This window comes from Nylanderia fulva, unplaced genomic scaffold, assembly GCF_048542155.1.
Source record: "Nylanderia fulva isolate GAGA-0341 unplaced genomic scaffold, ASM4854215v1 Scaffold29, whole genome shotgun sequence".
Classification (NCBI taxonomy): domain Eukaryota; kingdom Metazoa; phylum Arthropoda; class Insecta; order Hymenoptera; family Formicidae; genus Nylanderia; species Nylanderia fulva.
The window spans coordinates 1,145,735-1,160,298 of record NW_028190358.1 but is presented as its reverse complement, the minus strand read 5'-3'; the positions used below and the strand labels follow the sequence as shown (position 1 = coordinate 1,160,298).

Below are 14,564 nucleotides of genomic sequence, written 5' to 3'. Positions count from 1 at the left end.
CGAGATATAATATATTACACTTGATTTTTTCTACTTTTTCCTGAATTATAACTCCACAGGGAGAGAGCAGAAACCTTCAATTAATCACTATAGTAATCGTGCGAATTTTTTTGCAATGCTACTATCTGGACTCTCTTATCGCGAACGAAGGGTGGAATTATTTTTTAAGCGGCTTAATGCTACAAGATCCACTCTAAAGCGATGATCTGGAACGCAATACAGCGTCACTGTACGTTCGCGTTTCTCCGCCTTGCTAAAAACTCGAGCCACAAACGACACGCAGACCAGAGTGCATGCGCCGGTTGTTGCATCCGACCGCTATTTCTTTTCGTCGTGCAGAGGCTATTTGCGTGGCGGTCGGCCGTAGTTCAGAGTTTCCGTATCGCGCCCGGTAAGTGATTGATGTTGAAGGCGTTTCGCGCTGTGCGAGGACCAAAGGCTAGAAAGGGAAAGAGAGAATGAGAGAGTGCGAGGTATTGTGGGTAATTACCTGGTCGGTAAACGCTGTGTAAACACTGGCTATACTGTTTTCCCTCGCCTCCAGTTTGTATTCTCTCTTCTTGCATTCTATCCCCCGTTTGCTCTCTTCTTTCCTTTGTACAAACACATACACGTACTAACACACACACACACACACACACACACACGCACACTCCTCCTTTATCCGTCTATCCATCTCCTTCACAGCTCTATACAGTATGGCGTTTCCTTGTGTATGCTTCGTAAACTCGACGAATTTCACCGTCCGCATTCCGTTTACCTTGTCTGTTTGTTGCATTATGTCTCGAGATACACGACCCGTGATAGGCGAGGGTGATTGTGGAGAAGAAAGGGTAGTAATTTTCTTCGATAGGAGTTATACTTGCGTCAAGAGGTTGATGACCACATTTTCCTCGGTTTATTGCTCTGAATAGCGTTGTTTTTAAGGATATTCCCTAGGATATTTTCTACCTTGTATAGACCTTTTCTTTCTTCTCTCTCTTGTTTTAAAATCTTTATTTCTTTTTGCATGTATTTGCTATGTATTACATGAATGCAAAATTAGACGAATTGTGTTATTCATTAATTTGTGTTATTTATATTTTAACGAATGAACCAGGTTTTTAATATTAATTTAATTTAATTTACTATTCGTATTTTTGCACATCTTGAAATGTATATTTCAATTTTAATGTATAAGAATTTTGAAAATTATTTGTATGCGCGGCTATTATTATAAGCGTACCTACTATAAATTCCACACGTTATCTATTTTAGCATTTACGGTGCCAAACGACTTCACGTCAGATCTAGTTGGCAATCGTCACGATACATTAGTCATATTTTGCTGAAGTTTATGCCTCACGTAATCATTTCTTCTTCAATTTTGACGTGTGTCAGAATATTCGGATATTTTAAAAATTAAAAGTGTTTTATTAATATACCAGTTAAAATTTAATAATTATATATTATACATATAATATTGTATATATGATTCAAACAAAACTTTATAATCTTGATTAAATTAGTATTTAAAATCAAATATAATATTAACAAAGATATTTAAACAGATATTAATTTTTGCATTTATTTTTAATTTGTTGATATGTACTGATTACAGTAAATGCAATATAAAATTAATACAACTTTTATTATGTACCTAGTAGTACGCGATTTAGAATATGAAGCAGATATCATGCAAAGATCGCATGGTCACAAAAAGATAGTAGCTGGTTATGAGAATATTTTATACCAGAAAATGATATGATAAAATGCAATATTTGTGGCAACATTATATTACTAAAAAAAAAAAAAAAACAAAATATAATACTCTTGATGTTTTCACTATAATGTCTCATCAGGAGGTTCACAAGAAGATTGAAAATCGCACAATTTTATATAAACAACGTAGTGAAATCCAATGCAATATAATTACATTCATTCTGCGACACAAATATTACAAACAACATGAGAAAATACTTATCGATGTACATATATATAAAGTTAATGAAAATATACAATGTCATAATATCTCCGCCTGGCTACATGACTATTATTATTTTTAATATAATACGAATGCAACACGGTATTGCAACGACTGCAATAATATTCTAAATAATTCTTTCAACTTAATGAAACATTTCATCGAAACTCATCACACACATACATACATAGATCAATGTACCTTTACCTTTTACAATAAAATCAACAGAATCAACAAAAAAAAACGAGAATAAATTGAATATTATTTCTTTCCCTCTATTAAATCATTTATATAAAAATATAAACTTTTTTAAACTAAATAATCCAGTCAGAATTTTCGTATATTGTATATTTATTAATGGTTAATGGTTGAACAGTCAAACAGATGAAAATAAATTGTTCCCGATAGCGTTTTTAAATGACTTGTTTCAAAGCGATTCCCTTTCAATGTACATACGGATTGTCGCCTGTCGGCGTTTCACTGCATCCTTCGTTGCAAGTATCAAACGACGCACGCATAATTGCATCCGAATGTCACTCGTTGGTTAACACGCGACGCTCATTAAAATGCCATAATGTCATCGATCGTGTACGCGACGATGTGGAACGTACGCGGACCAGGCCGGACAGTCTCTATTTTAACCGGTCCGACACGTAACAGCCTGGTGTTTCGTAGGGCGGCTTTAAAGGGATTCGGTGGGTTTGCAGCGGACAGTTAATCCTCGTATAGCGGTCGCCCGAATACAAATTCAAATGCACGTTTGTTAGTTATTACTGGTATTAGCTATCGTTAGATTAACGCGGACCGAATAAACGGCGACGATCCATTCAATTAGCGCTCGTCCGTCGGTCCGTATGATTAATAACGTCGCGAATGTATTTATAAGCGATTGCATCGGATATGCCGCTGGAAGCGTGCAAACATCGTTGTACTCGGGAAATATTGCGACACGCGATCTGATCGATATGTCGCACTTTTCGGAAGCCTTAGAGAAGGCATTCAATTACTCGTCTACTTCATTAATCTGTGTCACATCAATTAAAAGTATCATTACGGAATATGTTGGTATATATAATAAGAAAAAAATGTCAAGTGTGTGTCATACAATGTACAAAAAATTACGTTCATTAATTTTAATTTTGTGTCATTAATGTTTAATGAGCAGATTGATTAGACGTTTTTAAACCTTCAATAAAATTTAGAAGATGGGAAGGGGAAAATAAAATGTCACTTGGATTATATTAGAAAATGACATAATTCAGTAGATAACATTTCAGAAATCGGAGAAGCCTGGATATAAATAAAAGTTGCCTCAAATATTTCTCAACTATATAAATTAATGACGGAAATATATATATTTCTCCGAGATAAATTAGGCACGTACTATTCTACGAACAAACTTATGTGAGTACACGCACGTACCTGCAACGTGCGTGCAAATATTGCGGTCACGCAGCACGAAGCGGCAATTAGTAAAACACATTTGTAAATCAGCTAAGTAAATTGCCACATGTGTGTGCATACATGCATGTGCGTATGTGTGCTCTGAATCACAAACGTGAGTGGATATAATACCGAAGAAATAAAAAACATTTATTGTTATCCCACAAGGTAGCATGCGACAAGAAGTCTCGCATGCGTTTAATTCAGAGGGTGTGGAAAAAATCAGAGTATTACAACAAAATACGGCTCTGATTACGATATCATATCGTAGAGGGTAGAAGTAAGAATTTCACGAGATTATATCTCGCTGAATTATGTGCGTCTGCGCTATTTAAATCAAGAAGAGTACATATATGCATGGATACTTGTGTGTGCGCGGTGTTGTGCTTAGATGATTTTTAAAAATTAGCTGGATAAAGATGAGATAAAAATATGTAAATTCATTTTAGATAAGATGAAGATGATTTTGTTTTAAATATATCTAGATAAAAGATAAAATTATATAACGATTTATCTAGATAATTTTCTAGATAATAATTTTTAAGACTCCTTATATAAACACAGTTACAAAAAAATGTAAATTATAAAAAAGATATAAAAATATATGTATTCATATTTTTATTTATAAATTTTTATCACTTACTGCTTAAGTTCTGCTATTTAAGTATTTTTATGTGCTATTATTCTAAGTCAAAATTATCTAAAAACTTTCTAAATAATTTACTAAAGATAATACTTTTTTTCATCTAATTGTAAGATGCAGATATAGATATAATACATATTTTTATTATCTATATAAAAATAAGATAACGCCAAAGTTTCTGATCATCTATATAATTTTATTTATTGTTAGATAACAGCAAACACTATATGTGTGTGTGTGTGTGTCTGACGTTACAATAATAAAATCTCGAGCCATTAATATAATACAGCGAACGTTCGAAATTGACGCGATCAATGATTTTTTATCTGGCGCAAATGTATCTTCGGAAACGGAACGTAATTCCTTTTATGATAATTAAATCATGCCTCTGCGTTGGCGGAAACAATAAATACCGGAAAAAGCTTAAAACTACCTAAAATACCTTTCCTCCCCCTCTCCACTGTTTCTCTCTCGTAACGTTTCACTCGTTTATCGCGCGGTTTTCTTACCCTTTTATTTCTCACCCTCCCTTTTATTTTCTCCTATCGATCCCGTCGACCTCGTAAAATTCCTGGTGTATTATGGCGCCTGTTTCTGTCTTCCTCAAAACACACTGCTCGTAAAATCGAGCGATATATCCGGCTGCGTTTTACTTTATTACGTAGTGGCCATTTGGTAGCGCCTCGTCTGAAAGCGAGCTATTTGCGTGTTGCCTTGTATTGAATATTTTAATTAAAACTTTGAAAAGTTCGTCAATTTATCGTATCGTGTATATATATATATTGTGAAATTAGTTCTCAATTAAGTTCTTTTATTCGTCAATTAAAACATGCGTTTCCTATATATATATATATATATATATATATATATATATATACATATATACAAGGTGTCCGGTAACTAACGGACCAACGATTACAAATGGATTCTTTGGTCAATTTGGGAACGATTTTTCCTCAGCGAAAATGTCGAAAACGGTTTTGCTTATACAATAATTTCCTCCACAAATTTTGCACTTCATATAACTGTCTTCATAAGTGTCTTGAAATGTATCAAATAGTGATACCCAACGTTCTGTTGAGTTTTCTGAAGTAATGTTGCGATGCGCTTCGTTGTACTCCCCCTTAAATGTCTCTTTGCACTGCTTTTTGTAATGCTAAAGATAGCAACGTCTTTAGTACATATAATGCATTTTGCACGTTCAGAATTTTGTATGAAATATTTCCATGCCCAGTCCCAAGCTCTCGGTGAGTGTGACATGATGTTCGTATTACAGATAGTGTACGACTAAATACAAAAGAAGATTATCTCAAGTAAAAGTACGAAGATAGAAGAAAGAGAAGGTCGCGAAAATATATACATATTATTTTTGTTTAAATGTAAATATTGATATAAAATCTAAATTTCCTCAAAAACTTTGAATTTTAACTATTTGGTTACCTATATATTAATCTATATACGTTGGAATATAAATTGAAGAGACGTACATTATTATACTAAATCAAATCATTTTATTTGTGAGACTATTTCATTTTTAATTACCTATATTACAATCAATTGATAATAATATAATTATTAATAATAATTGGCTAAGTAAAGCTGACTCTAATACTTAGATACTGACTCTAATAGAAAGTAGCAAGTGCCATGCGTAGAAATACATATGATTCTTTATTTATTGTAAATAAAAATATCGATACACATTCTAAATCTGCTTAGCATGTTTTAACATTAATGATTCGGTTATTTATTTACAATCGATTAGAGAAAGATTATATAAAGAGTTACACAATTACAAATATTAAACAATAAGCGCACACACATTATTAATAGCAATTTCTCAGAGCATATTTAATTAACATAAATTTTGTTAAACTAATTAATTTAAATCATCAAGTTGATATAAAGGAAAATGCGAAATAAATTAGTTGAATGTGAAAATAAATAAGATATACGTTATAATAGTTATCTGATAAAATTATTTGATGTATACAATTTATAAAACTTTTATTTTCGGTATTACAACAAACAAATAATAATTATTAATGACAATTAATAATTATATAAATAATTAATAATTTAATATGATTATAATAATAAAAATTTTCAGTAAATTTACTTAAAGTTACATATCAAAATGACAAATACAGATCGTCATCGACGATTCGTCATCAGGGATATACGTTTGCTTCTTTTTCATCTTTGAAATTATTTAAATTATCAAGCTCAAAATGTTTCTTACTGCAGCTTTTTACTGCAACTGATTTCTGTAGTAACATTTTCACCATCTTTGTTAAAACTATAAGTGTCTGGATTACTGAATGATCTGCACAGAATAAAAAGTAACAATTACTGGATTAATCAATATTTTAAAATTATATTCAAATCTTATGTTAATAATGAAACATATTTATTATTCAAGTCTCTTCAAAAACTTAAATATTCGATATTATCAAAAATTTGACACCCAAATATTATCCAAAAACAAAAATAATTGTTGCATTATTTAGTCTTCGTATTTATTCATAACTTAGAAAAATTGCGAATTATTACAAATCGTGTGTATCACGAATTATAATAAATTACCAACTATATAAAATTAATAAATAGTAGGCAAATTTAAATTTAGAATTAGCTAACAATAAGTAATCATTTTAATATAGTATTAACTAAGTAAAACTGAGATTCTAATGCTTATAATACTTGTACAGTTCACATTTTACACATCCAACTTGAATATTTATATTTATGATATACATACGCTACATATTTGAATAGTTAAATATATTATACACAATTTTATTCATTGTACGTAAACGCATATGTAAGTAATGTGAAAAAAAAACATAAACTTTAATATTTACCGCTTTTTCTATTATTTCGGTAAAGTTAGATCTAAAGGTTCATCATATTCCCCTGACATTGGCTAAAATGCTGTTTGAAAACAGGAAGACACATGTTTTGAAAAATGCTTTTACATTTTGTGCATTGTTGTGTCTGCCAAAATGTGATATATTGATTAAGATGTGTAGCCATAAAGTCGTGATCTTCCTTTGTTATATCGTGCACTCCTTTTAAATGTTTTGTGATGTTTTCCCGTTTGGTTATACTATAATCTCCTTTACAAATTTTGCACTGCATATAACTGTCTCCATAAGTGTTTTGAAATGTATTAAATAGTGATTCCCAACGTTCTGTTGAGTTTTCTGAAGTAATGTTGCGATACCTTTCGTTGTGGTCGTTACTTAAATGTCTCTTTGCATTGCGTTTGATAAGAGTAAAAGAAACAATTATTGAAGCACATATATTGCATTTTACTTTTCTATCATCTATTTGTGTAAAATATTTCAATGCCCAGTCCCAGGCTCTCGGTAAGCGTGACATGATGTTCGTATTACAGATAGTGTACGACTAAATACAAAAGAAGATTATCTCAAGTAAAAGTACGAAGATAGAAGAAAGAGAAGGTCGCGAAAATATATACATATTATTTTTGTTTAAATATAAATATTGATATAGTTTAAATCCTCTCAATATCCCTTAATCTCAATACTGTTATTTATCTATATATTAGAGCAAGATTATAGAAAAAGTATCGCAATCACAAATCTTATAAAAAGTGTGAATATTTGTATAATATTTTATTAACTTTATTATTATAAATAATAATTATTAATGACAATTTTTATACAGGGTGTCCGGTAACTAACGGATCAACGATTACAAGTGGATTCTTTGGTCAATTTGGGAACGATTTTTCCTCAGCAAAAATATCGAAAAAGGTCATCATTTTTTACAACTTTCCAATATTTGTCATTATGTATCTTTATAACTAAGCCTCAAATTAAAATTTTATTATAGTAAACTCTACCTGAAATTAACTGAAGAATGTAATTATGTTAGACTTTTAACTCCAACGTTTAGTTTTCAAAAAACCCATTTTTTTCAATCGCTTATAACTCGAAAATTATTGACTTCTCAACATTTTTGCTAAGGAAAAACCGTCTCCAAATTGGCCAGAGAATCCGTCCTTAATCATTGGTCCGTTAGTTACCCTGTATATATATGTATGGAAAACGCATGTTTTAATTGACGAATAAAAGAACTTAATTGAGAACTAATTTCACAATAATTTTACAGTAAGAAAAAAAGAGTATTGTACGCGTAAACTTTATTATTACTCCAGAATAGAAAGTTTGAAGTAAAATTTATGCATGAAAAATATCGTTACTCTTCTATACCTCTGATAGCAATATCAGGCTCGTTTCAAACGCAGCAGGATGTAACAAATGAAGGATAAAGATCAGATTGGACGTTTGTCACATTTGTGGTTTGTCGCATTTGTGGTTATACAACACGGCATAACAAATATTTCGCGGGACATATCTGATGGATCTCTTTGTTCTGTTGTTACACAGTAGTATATAGCGCGTGCATTGTCGTGAACATTACAATCTGCATTGACGAAGAATGATTTTATCAGATGACTTTTTCCGGAAACATTTCCGCAACATACCGTCCGCTTCGCTTTTATTTTCACCGCCTTTAACCCTGTAGGGGGTGAGATTCGCCCTTTCGTTTGCTCGAGCGCTCCTACAACGCGGAGAAATAATTAAATCCTCTTTGCATTCTCGAGTGGCGCGTGTCTGGGCATGTACAAGTACCATGTACCATAGGTGCGATGTACCCAGTATAACGATATATCGCTCGCGAATATATCATCACAGCACGACGGGAGTTTGGGCGAATTTACACGAAGATGTCGAATTTACATAAAGCACAAGTTCATAGTCCTCCGGCCGGAACCGGCTATTTCCGCAATTGCATCTAAATTACAACACATTGTACAGCTGCAGTGACGGCCCGATGGCGGCGATTAATGTTAATGCTTTTTTACGCGGCCCCTCTCTAAACATCTTCTAGTATTATTATTCCACCCATATAATCCTGGAAGAGGATCGTCATCCCTCGCGGTAAACGCGAAGAGAAAAATGCGCCGTCGTTTGCATGCAAATGCACCAGAGCGGCACGTTACGTTTCGTTCACGCTGCGTGACTCCGGCAACGACGACGCTCGTTACATCGTTCAAGCTCGATTCCAAGCCGTTTCTGTCAACACACGCGGTGTATATCGCGTAACATCGAGCGCATAACGATACTCACCTCGGTCGCATGTCGAGCGAGCGATTCAATTTTTGCGTTGTCCCCGTCGTTGTCGTCGTCGTCGTGGGTGGTCGTCGTCGTTTTCGCATTCGCGTGCGCGATCGCACAGTCACGGGAAAAAGGAATAATTGAATCTCTATCGTTTTCGTGCCCGCGAAATCTCTCCGCTGTATATTCCCGAAGCGTCGAAAGCCGCGCGCGATTCCTGTCAAAATATATTCGCGTAAACTGAATTATTCGATTGTATTGTACACCGTTTCTCTCGAGTTCATACACTTCCCCGTCCGCAGTTCATCATATATACTATAGCATTCTAATTATGGTATTGCGTGATATTGATTCCATATTCGAGGAGTCTAACATTTACGTACAAGCATTACACATGTATGTTTCTGCTCGATGAGTTATATATCACCAGCTATAAAATAAATATAATAAATTTTTCATCGCGCTATTGATCGGGAAAACATTATTCGATAAAATTCAGAGGTAAACTTTTCCCGAATTAAATTTATCGACACAATCGTGTAAATAAATAGATCCAGATTTAAACTGCATCTAGTGTTTTTTTCGACCTACAGAGAAAATGTAAAACCGAAGAAAAAAATTTACAAAAGTAATCTCTCTAAGCGTCCTCCTCGCCTAGACGGAGATTCGTCGCAATTCTCTGCGGATTTTAAAATGCAGATAACAACGCGTTGATCGAAATTGCCATTCGTCTACCTCGGAACGTCGAGGCAAATCTCCTTCCTAGTGCGTCGTCAACTACACAGGTGCCTTGAACCTTCTCTGCCCGAGAACGCTGAGTTTCCACTACCAACTCCGAGAGCAAAAGGAGATTTTAGATGCATCTTTGTGTATCGACAGGGAATACACGCCGTTATGTCAAAGCGGGTTTGCATTGCGAGCGAGCGGGCTACGTGAGCGGGATGAAATCGCCGCGATGCGACGCGACGGTACGCTTCGATACCGCGTGAATTCAGATTCAACGGTCCAAAGCCGACGTCGACGAGGTGTGCGTTGTTGGGCCTCGGGCTGTAACGGGTTTCCGACGTCGCCGGAATCGCCGATGGATGGCCGGTTGATAGCCGATGGGCCGTGATTGTAATCGACGCGAGAGGCGACGAGTATAAATTCTTTATAGTTGATTATATGGCGGTGATACGCTTATGGCTCGCTGATCGTAATATTGGATCGTAAAGAATCTAGCCCCGACGCGTTATGCGAGGCGATATCGTTTTACGTTCGGAAAAGCCGCTGCATGTCGCGAATAAAAGTTTAATTCAGGATGTTGCTGTGATGCAAAAATTCAAATTACGATCGGATTGATGCTCGTCGCGATTGAGATTGAACTGTTTGAGTAAATAATACTGTATTTTGTATTTTATCTGCAGAGCTTTAATTCCGTTTAATGAATGATTACGTTAATTGTTTGGAATTACTCTTTCACATAATTTCTTTTATGTGAGATAAAACGAATGGAATCGAAATGAAATTCTTGTCTTCATCGCGTAAACTCGCAGGATTGCAAAATTTGATTGTAGGAACAATATCATTGTTGTTTCATCCTAGTGTTCAAATAATATCATTGATGTTTAATATTCAGCGATCGTGTGACATTTCTGCGAGATAGTTTGATCGATAGATACGGCTGCTACTTTTAGCCGCAATCTCTGATTTTTATAGAAACGGAACAAGTGCAAAAGAAATTTCTCGGCGAGCATATATTTAAAATTCCAATACATGTTGGCAGAGAAATTTACGTTATGATGTAATGCCGGTTCATTCGTTTTAAACGCGAAATAATACGACCCTCGTTTCAATGCGAAAGAAAAATGATATTTCGTTTCGTTTAACCCCTATTACGTGGTTTTCGGGTGACCAGCTGATCTCCCTCTCATGCGTCATCGTTCCCCTCGAGAGATAAATTTCACGCAGCTTTCGTGCGTGACAAAATTTATTTCGAGCCAGCCGGAGGGTGCCTCACGCTGATAGGCAACGATTTAAGTTCAGATAGATAGTTCTGCGGCAACAAGTGCCGGTAAAAATACGGAACGACCGGATTTTTATGTTCTTTTACTTTAGGAGCCGTCATCCCCTATAGCGATTACAAAAGAGACATTTCCGAAGTTCCAGTTGAAGAAAAAAAGAGATAGGTACACGTCTGGTGCACTTTATTCCGCGTGGTTGACGAATGTAGCATGAAATATTCAGAATACAAATGACACTCTGAACCCGATCACGAATGCTCCGGTTAATAAGAAAGTTCCTAAACTCTAATGCATTTAAATTGGATTCGGCTCGCAACTTAAGCATTCAATTACGTACATCTTGCGCATCGACGACATTTTTTTCCCTTGTACCTTCAACAGTGAATTGCCATGTTGATACAATCAAGTAAGAATTTCATTCTGTCGGATAAGTATGGCAAATTCGGATAGTTTAAAGAGAAAGGAGGATAAAGAGAAATAATTTGTTTTTTTCGAGACACACGAAGCAAAGGAAATTTATTAAACAATTTTATTAAATCAAATGTAAAATCATTTTTCTTGTGCGATCTCATCAGTCTTTTAATTATATAAAAATCAATAACTATTTTATTATTTAATATAAAAAGTATTCACTTATCTAAATAAATCTCTACATAATTGTAAAAAAAGTTGCCAATTTAGGAGCAAATATCAGCTTAATGTTAGCGTTAAACTCAATTTCGATCTCAATGAGTCCAAGACATCTGCGATGGATGATAAGAATGGAATGGAGAGAAAAAAGGATGATAACCCGATATGCAGAAATAATCGCGGGAACAGTTCGCCGAGGAAAACGATTTCGAAGAACGGAAAATCGTCGCGCGCCTCCGCTCGTTCCAGAAAAAGAGCTTCCCTCGGGTCGCCAAGAATCGTTCGGGATTTTAACGAGCGTCGATCTACCACGTTCGCGTAACGACGAGGGACGAACGTATTTCCGCAAAAGGGGGAAGAAAGGGGGACCCAACGAATGGATCGCCTGTAACATTTTGCATCCGTGCCGATCGCGCCGCGAATGGTGCCTCGCTTCGGATCGTTTCGCGAGTCCGGTCACGCGCTCGCTTTACGTGACGACTCCTCCCTCGATGCACCTCCGGAGAGAGAGAGAGAGAGATCTGCCTCTTCTATTCTCCCACGGTTTTCAGTGCGGTGCGCGGGTAATGAAGACATGCGACCGGGAAAAGAACCGACCCTGATCCGCGACTGATTGCCTCTCGATGCTCGGCGAATAACACTAAGTAGCGCGCTGTACGTACTTACTCTCCCGCACACGTCGATTGTTAATTCATCCCGACGCCCGCGCCTCGTTTTTATAGGAGACGTGCCAAGCGCGAACGCCAACCTAATTTTTCTTCATCTCGCGCTCCAGTTTCCGCATTGTTCGCGCGATCTATAGAAAAATGCGAACGGTGTATCGAGGGATTGACGTGTTCTCGCGCAAACGAACAAGAGAGCAAGCACGTATTATTTATAGCTCTTTGAGATTATTGATTATTTCATTACTGTTACCTTAGATTGGCATTTAGCTAAACAATTCGTAAAGAAAAAAATATCATAAAATAACGTTTTAATTAACTTAATAAATGTCGATATTATCCTGTCATTAAGTTTCAGAACGGCACAATTGTTGGTATTTTCGTTTATAGGTTATTAGGCAATAAAAAATAAAAAATTCGAACCGTGTATTATTGATTAACACATTAGAAGCGTGTGTGCAGACCATCGCGATGTAATAGTAAATATACGAGCTCTCCGGCTGTTATCTGCGAAAGGCGATAAGGACGCCTTTCGCTCCGACCGTGTAGGTGATATGCACGCGCTTAACGCGAACGGCGCGGCCATAAGACAAGGGTGCAAGTAGCGGTCGCATCCACCCCCGGTGGTCGTATCTGATGATGACGGATCGCCTTTGATTACTCGGCGCAATCTATCTCATCTCAGCCTTTCGCTCGCATCGCGACGCGAGAGCGTCCCTTTAAAACCACGAGACTCGTCTCTCGCCGACGCTCGAGTAATTACCTCCAGGCAAAGTTAGCTCGCTTTAACTAGGATAACGCTTATCGCCGCTTTCTACCGGGTGTCTACCGACGTCGGGAGATCTTTTCGCTCTCTTTGATCGACGCTGCATCTCGCGATGCGCCTTCGTTTCATGCGAACAACCTCTTCCGAGACTAGTATTATCTCGAATTTTCTTCCTGCTTCCTGGCATTTTCATCGCCTTCTTTTCCTTCTCTCCTGTTCTTTCAGGTATAGCTCCGGCCCGTTGTTCTTATTCCATCCGTTCGCGTCGCCGGCAATTCGGGGGTGTTTTAACACCTCGATTCGACCGGGTTTTTTTACGGCCCGCTAAATGGCTTCGTTTTCGTGCGAGAAATCGCCCGGTTCGTTTCCCTCGTATAGAGGCTGTTGGCGACGTGTTCCTTCGAACGGAGAGAGAAAGAGAAATTCGTCGCAAATCGTTGCTCCGGTAAGATCTATATATATTTTTTTTTGTCAAGTCTCACGTGCCGGGTATCGCGAATTTAGCGGCGATTACTTAGCGCGTTTACTGTAGGACCCTTATCGTGATGAATTAAAATGCCGTCACCGCGTTTTGATAAGGACGGACGTTATTTAAATATAGGGCTTATTAACGCACACGCGAGCTTTTCAGTCGCAAACTGATTTCCGCATCGACGACAATGAGGAATGACGCTGTCCGTTATATCGATTTCGTGTTGGTACCGATCTCGAATTGTGGACGCGCTGAACCATCTCCATAAACCCACGTGTTAAATCCACGTCAGGCGAAGGTTAATTCGAGGGTCGGCGGTGGTATAATATGGGCGCGACCGAATGCGAACGTCCCGTGAAAACGAAACGAGGGTATATTTAAATGCTCCTCGTGCGCCGATAAGATCCGCCTGTCGTTGACTTTGATTGCACTATTATTCTCTCGGCATAAACGGCCACCCCCGGCGCGAGGGAAAATGGTAATGAGCGACCTTATAATCGTTCTTATCTGCAGCGTATGCACGCGCGCGAATGTGCCCGCACCCGGTAGGTAGATAGAGAAAGAAGGAATAGGGGGCAAGAAGGATCGCAGGAAGAAGGGAATTATATCGGTAACGGACGGATCGGGTATGAGAATTTTAAATGCGCCCGCGATCCCAGCATGAATGATTCATCGATTGGGAATCTACGTTCTTTTACGTCTCGAAAGTTTCCTTTGTGTAACACGTGGCGACCAATGACGCATGTAATCGTATATTTAATATAATACTTCGATATTCACGAACACGAAAAAAAACGATCGATGTCATCCATTTATTTAACATGGCTCTGAG

The 14,564-nt window shown here is 36.7% G+C and overlaps 1 protein-coding gene across 1 annotated transcript in view; it reads left to right on the top strand.

The window, feature by feature from the left end:
• Positions 1–201: 201 nt before the first annotated feature.
• The window catches only part of LOC114933104 (A disintegrin and metalloproteinase with thrombospondin motifs 12), a 33,479-nt gene continuing 19,116 nt past the window's right edge, over positions 202–14,564 (top strand). The window contains exon 1 of the mRNA XM_029305569.2: positions 202–391. Coding sequence (XP_029161402.2) covers positions 202–391 — 190 coding nt within the window. The remainder of the gene's footprint in view (positions 392–14,564) is intronic.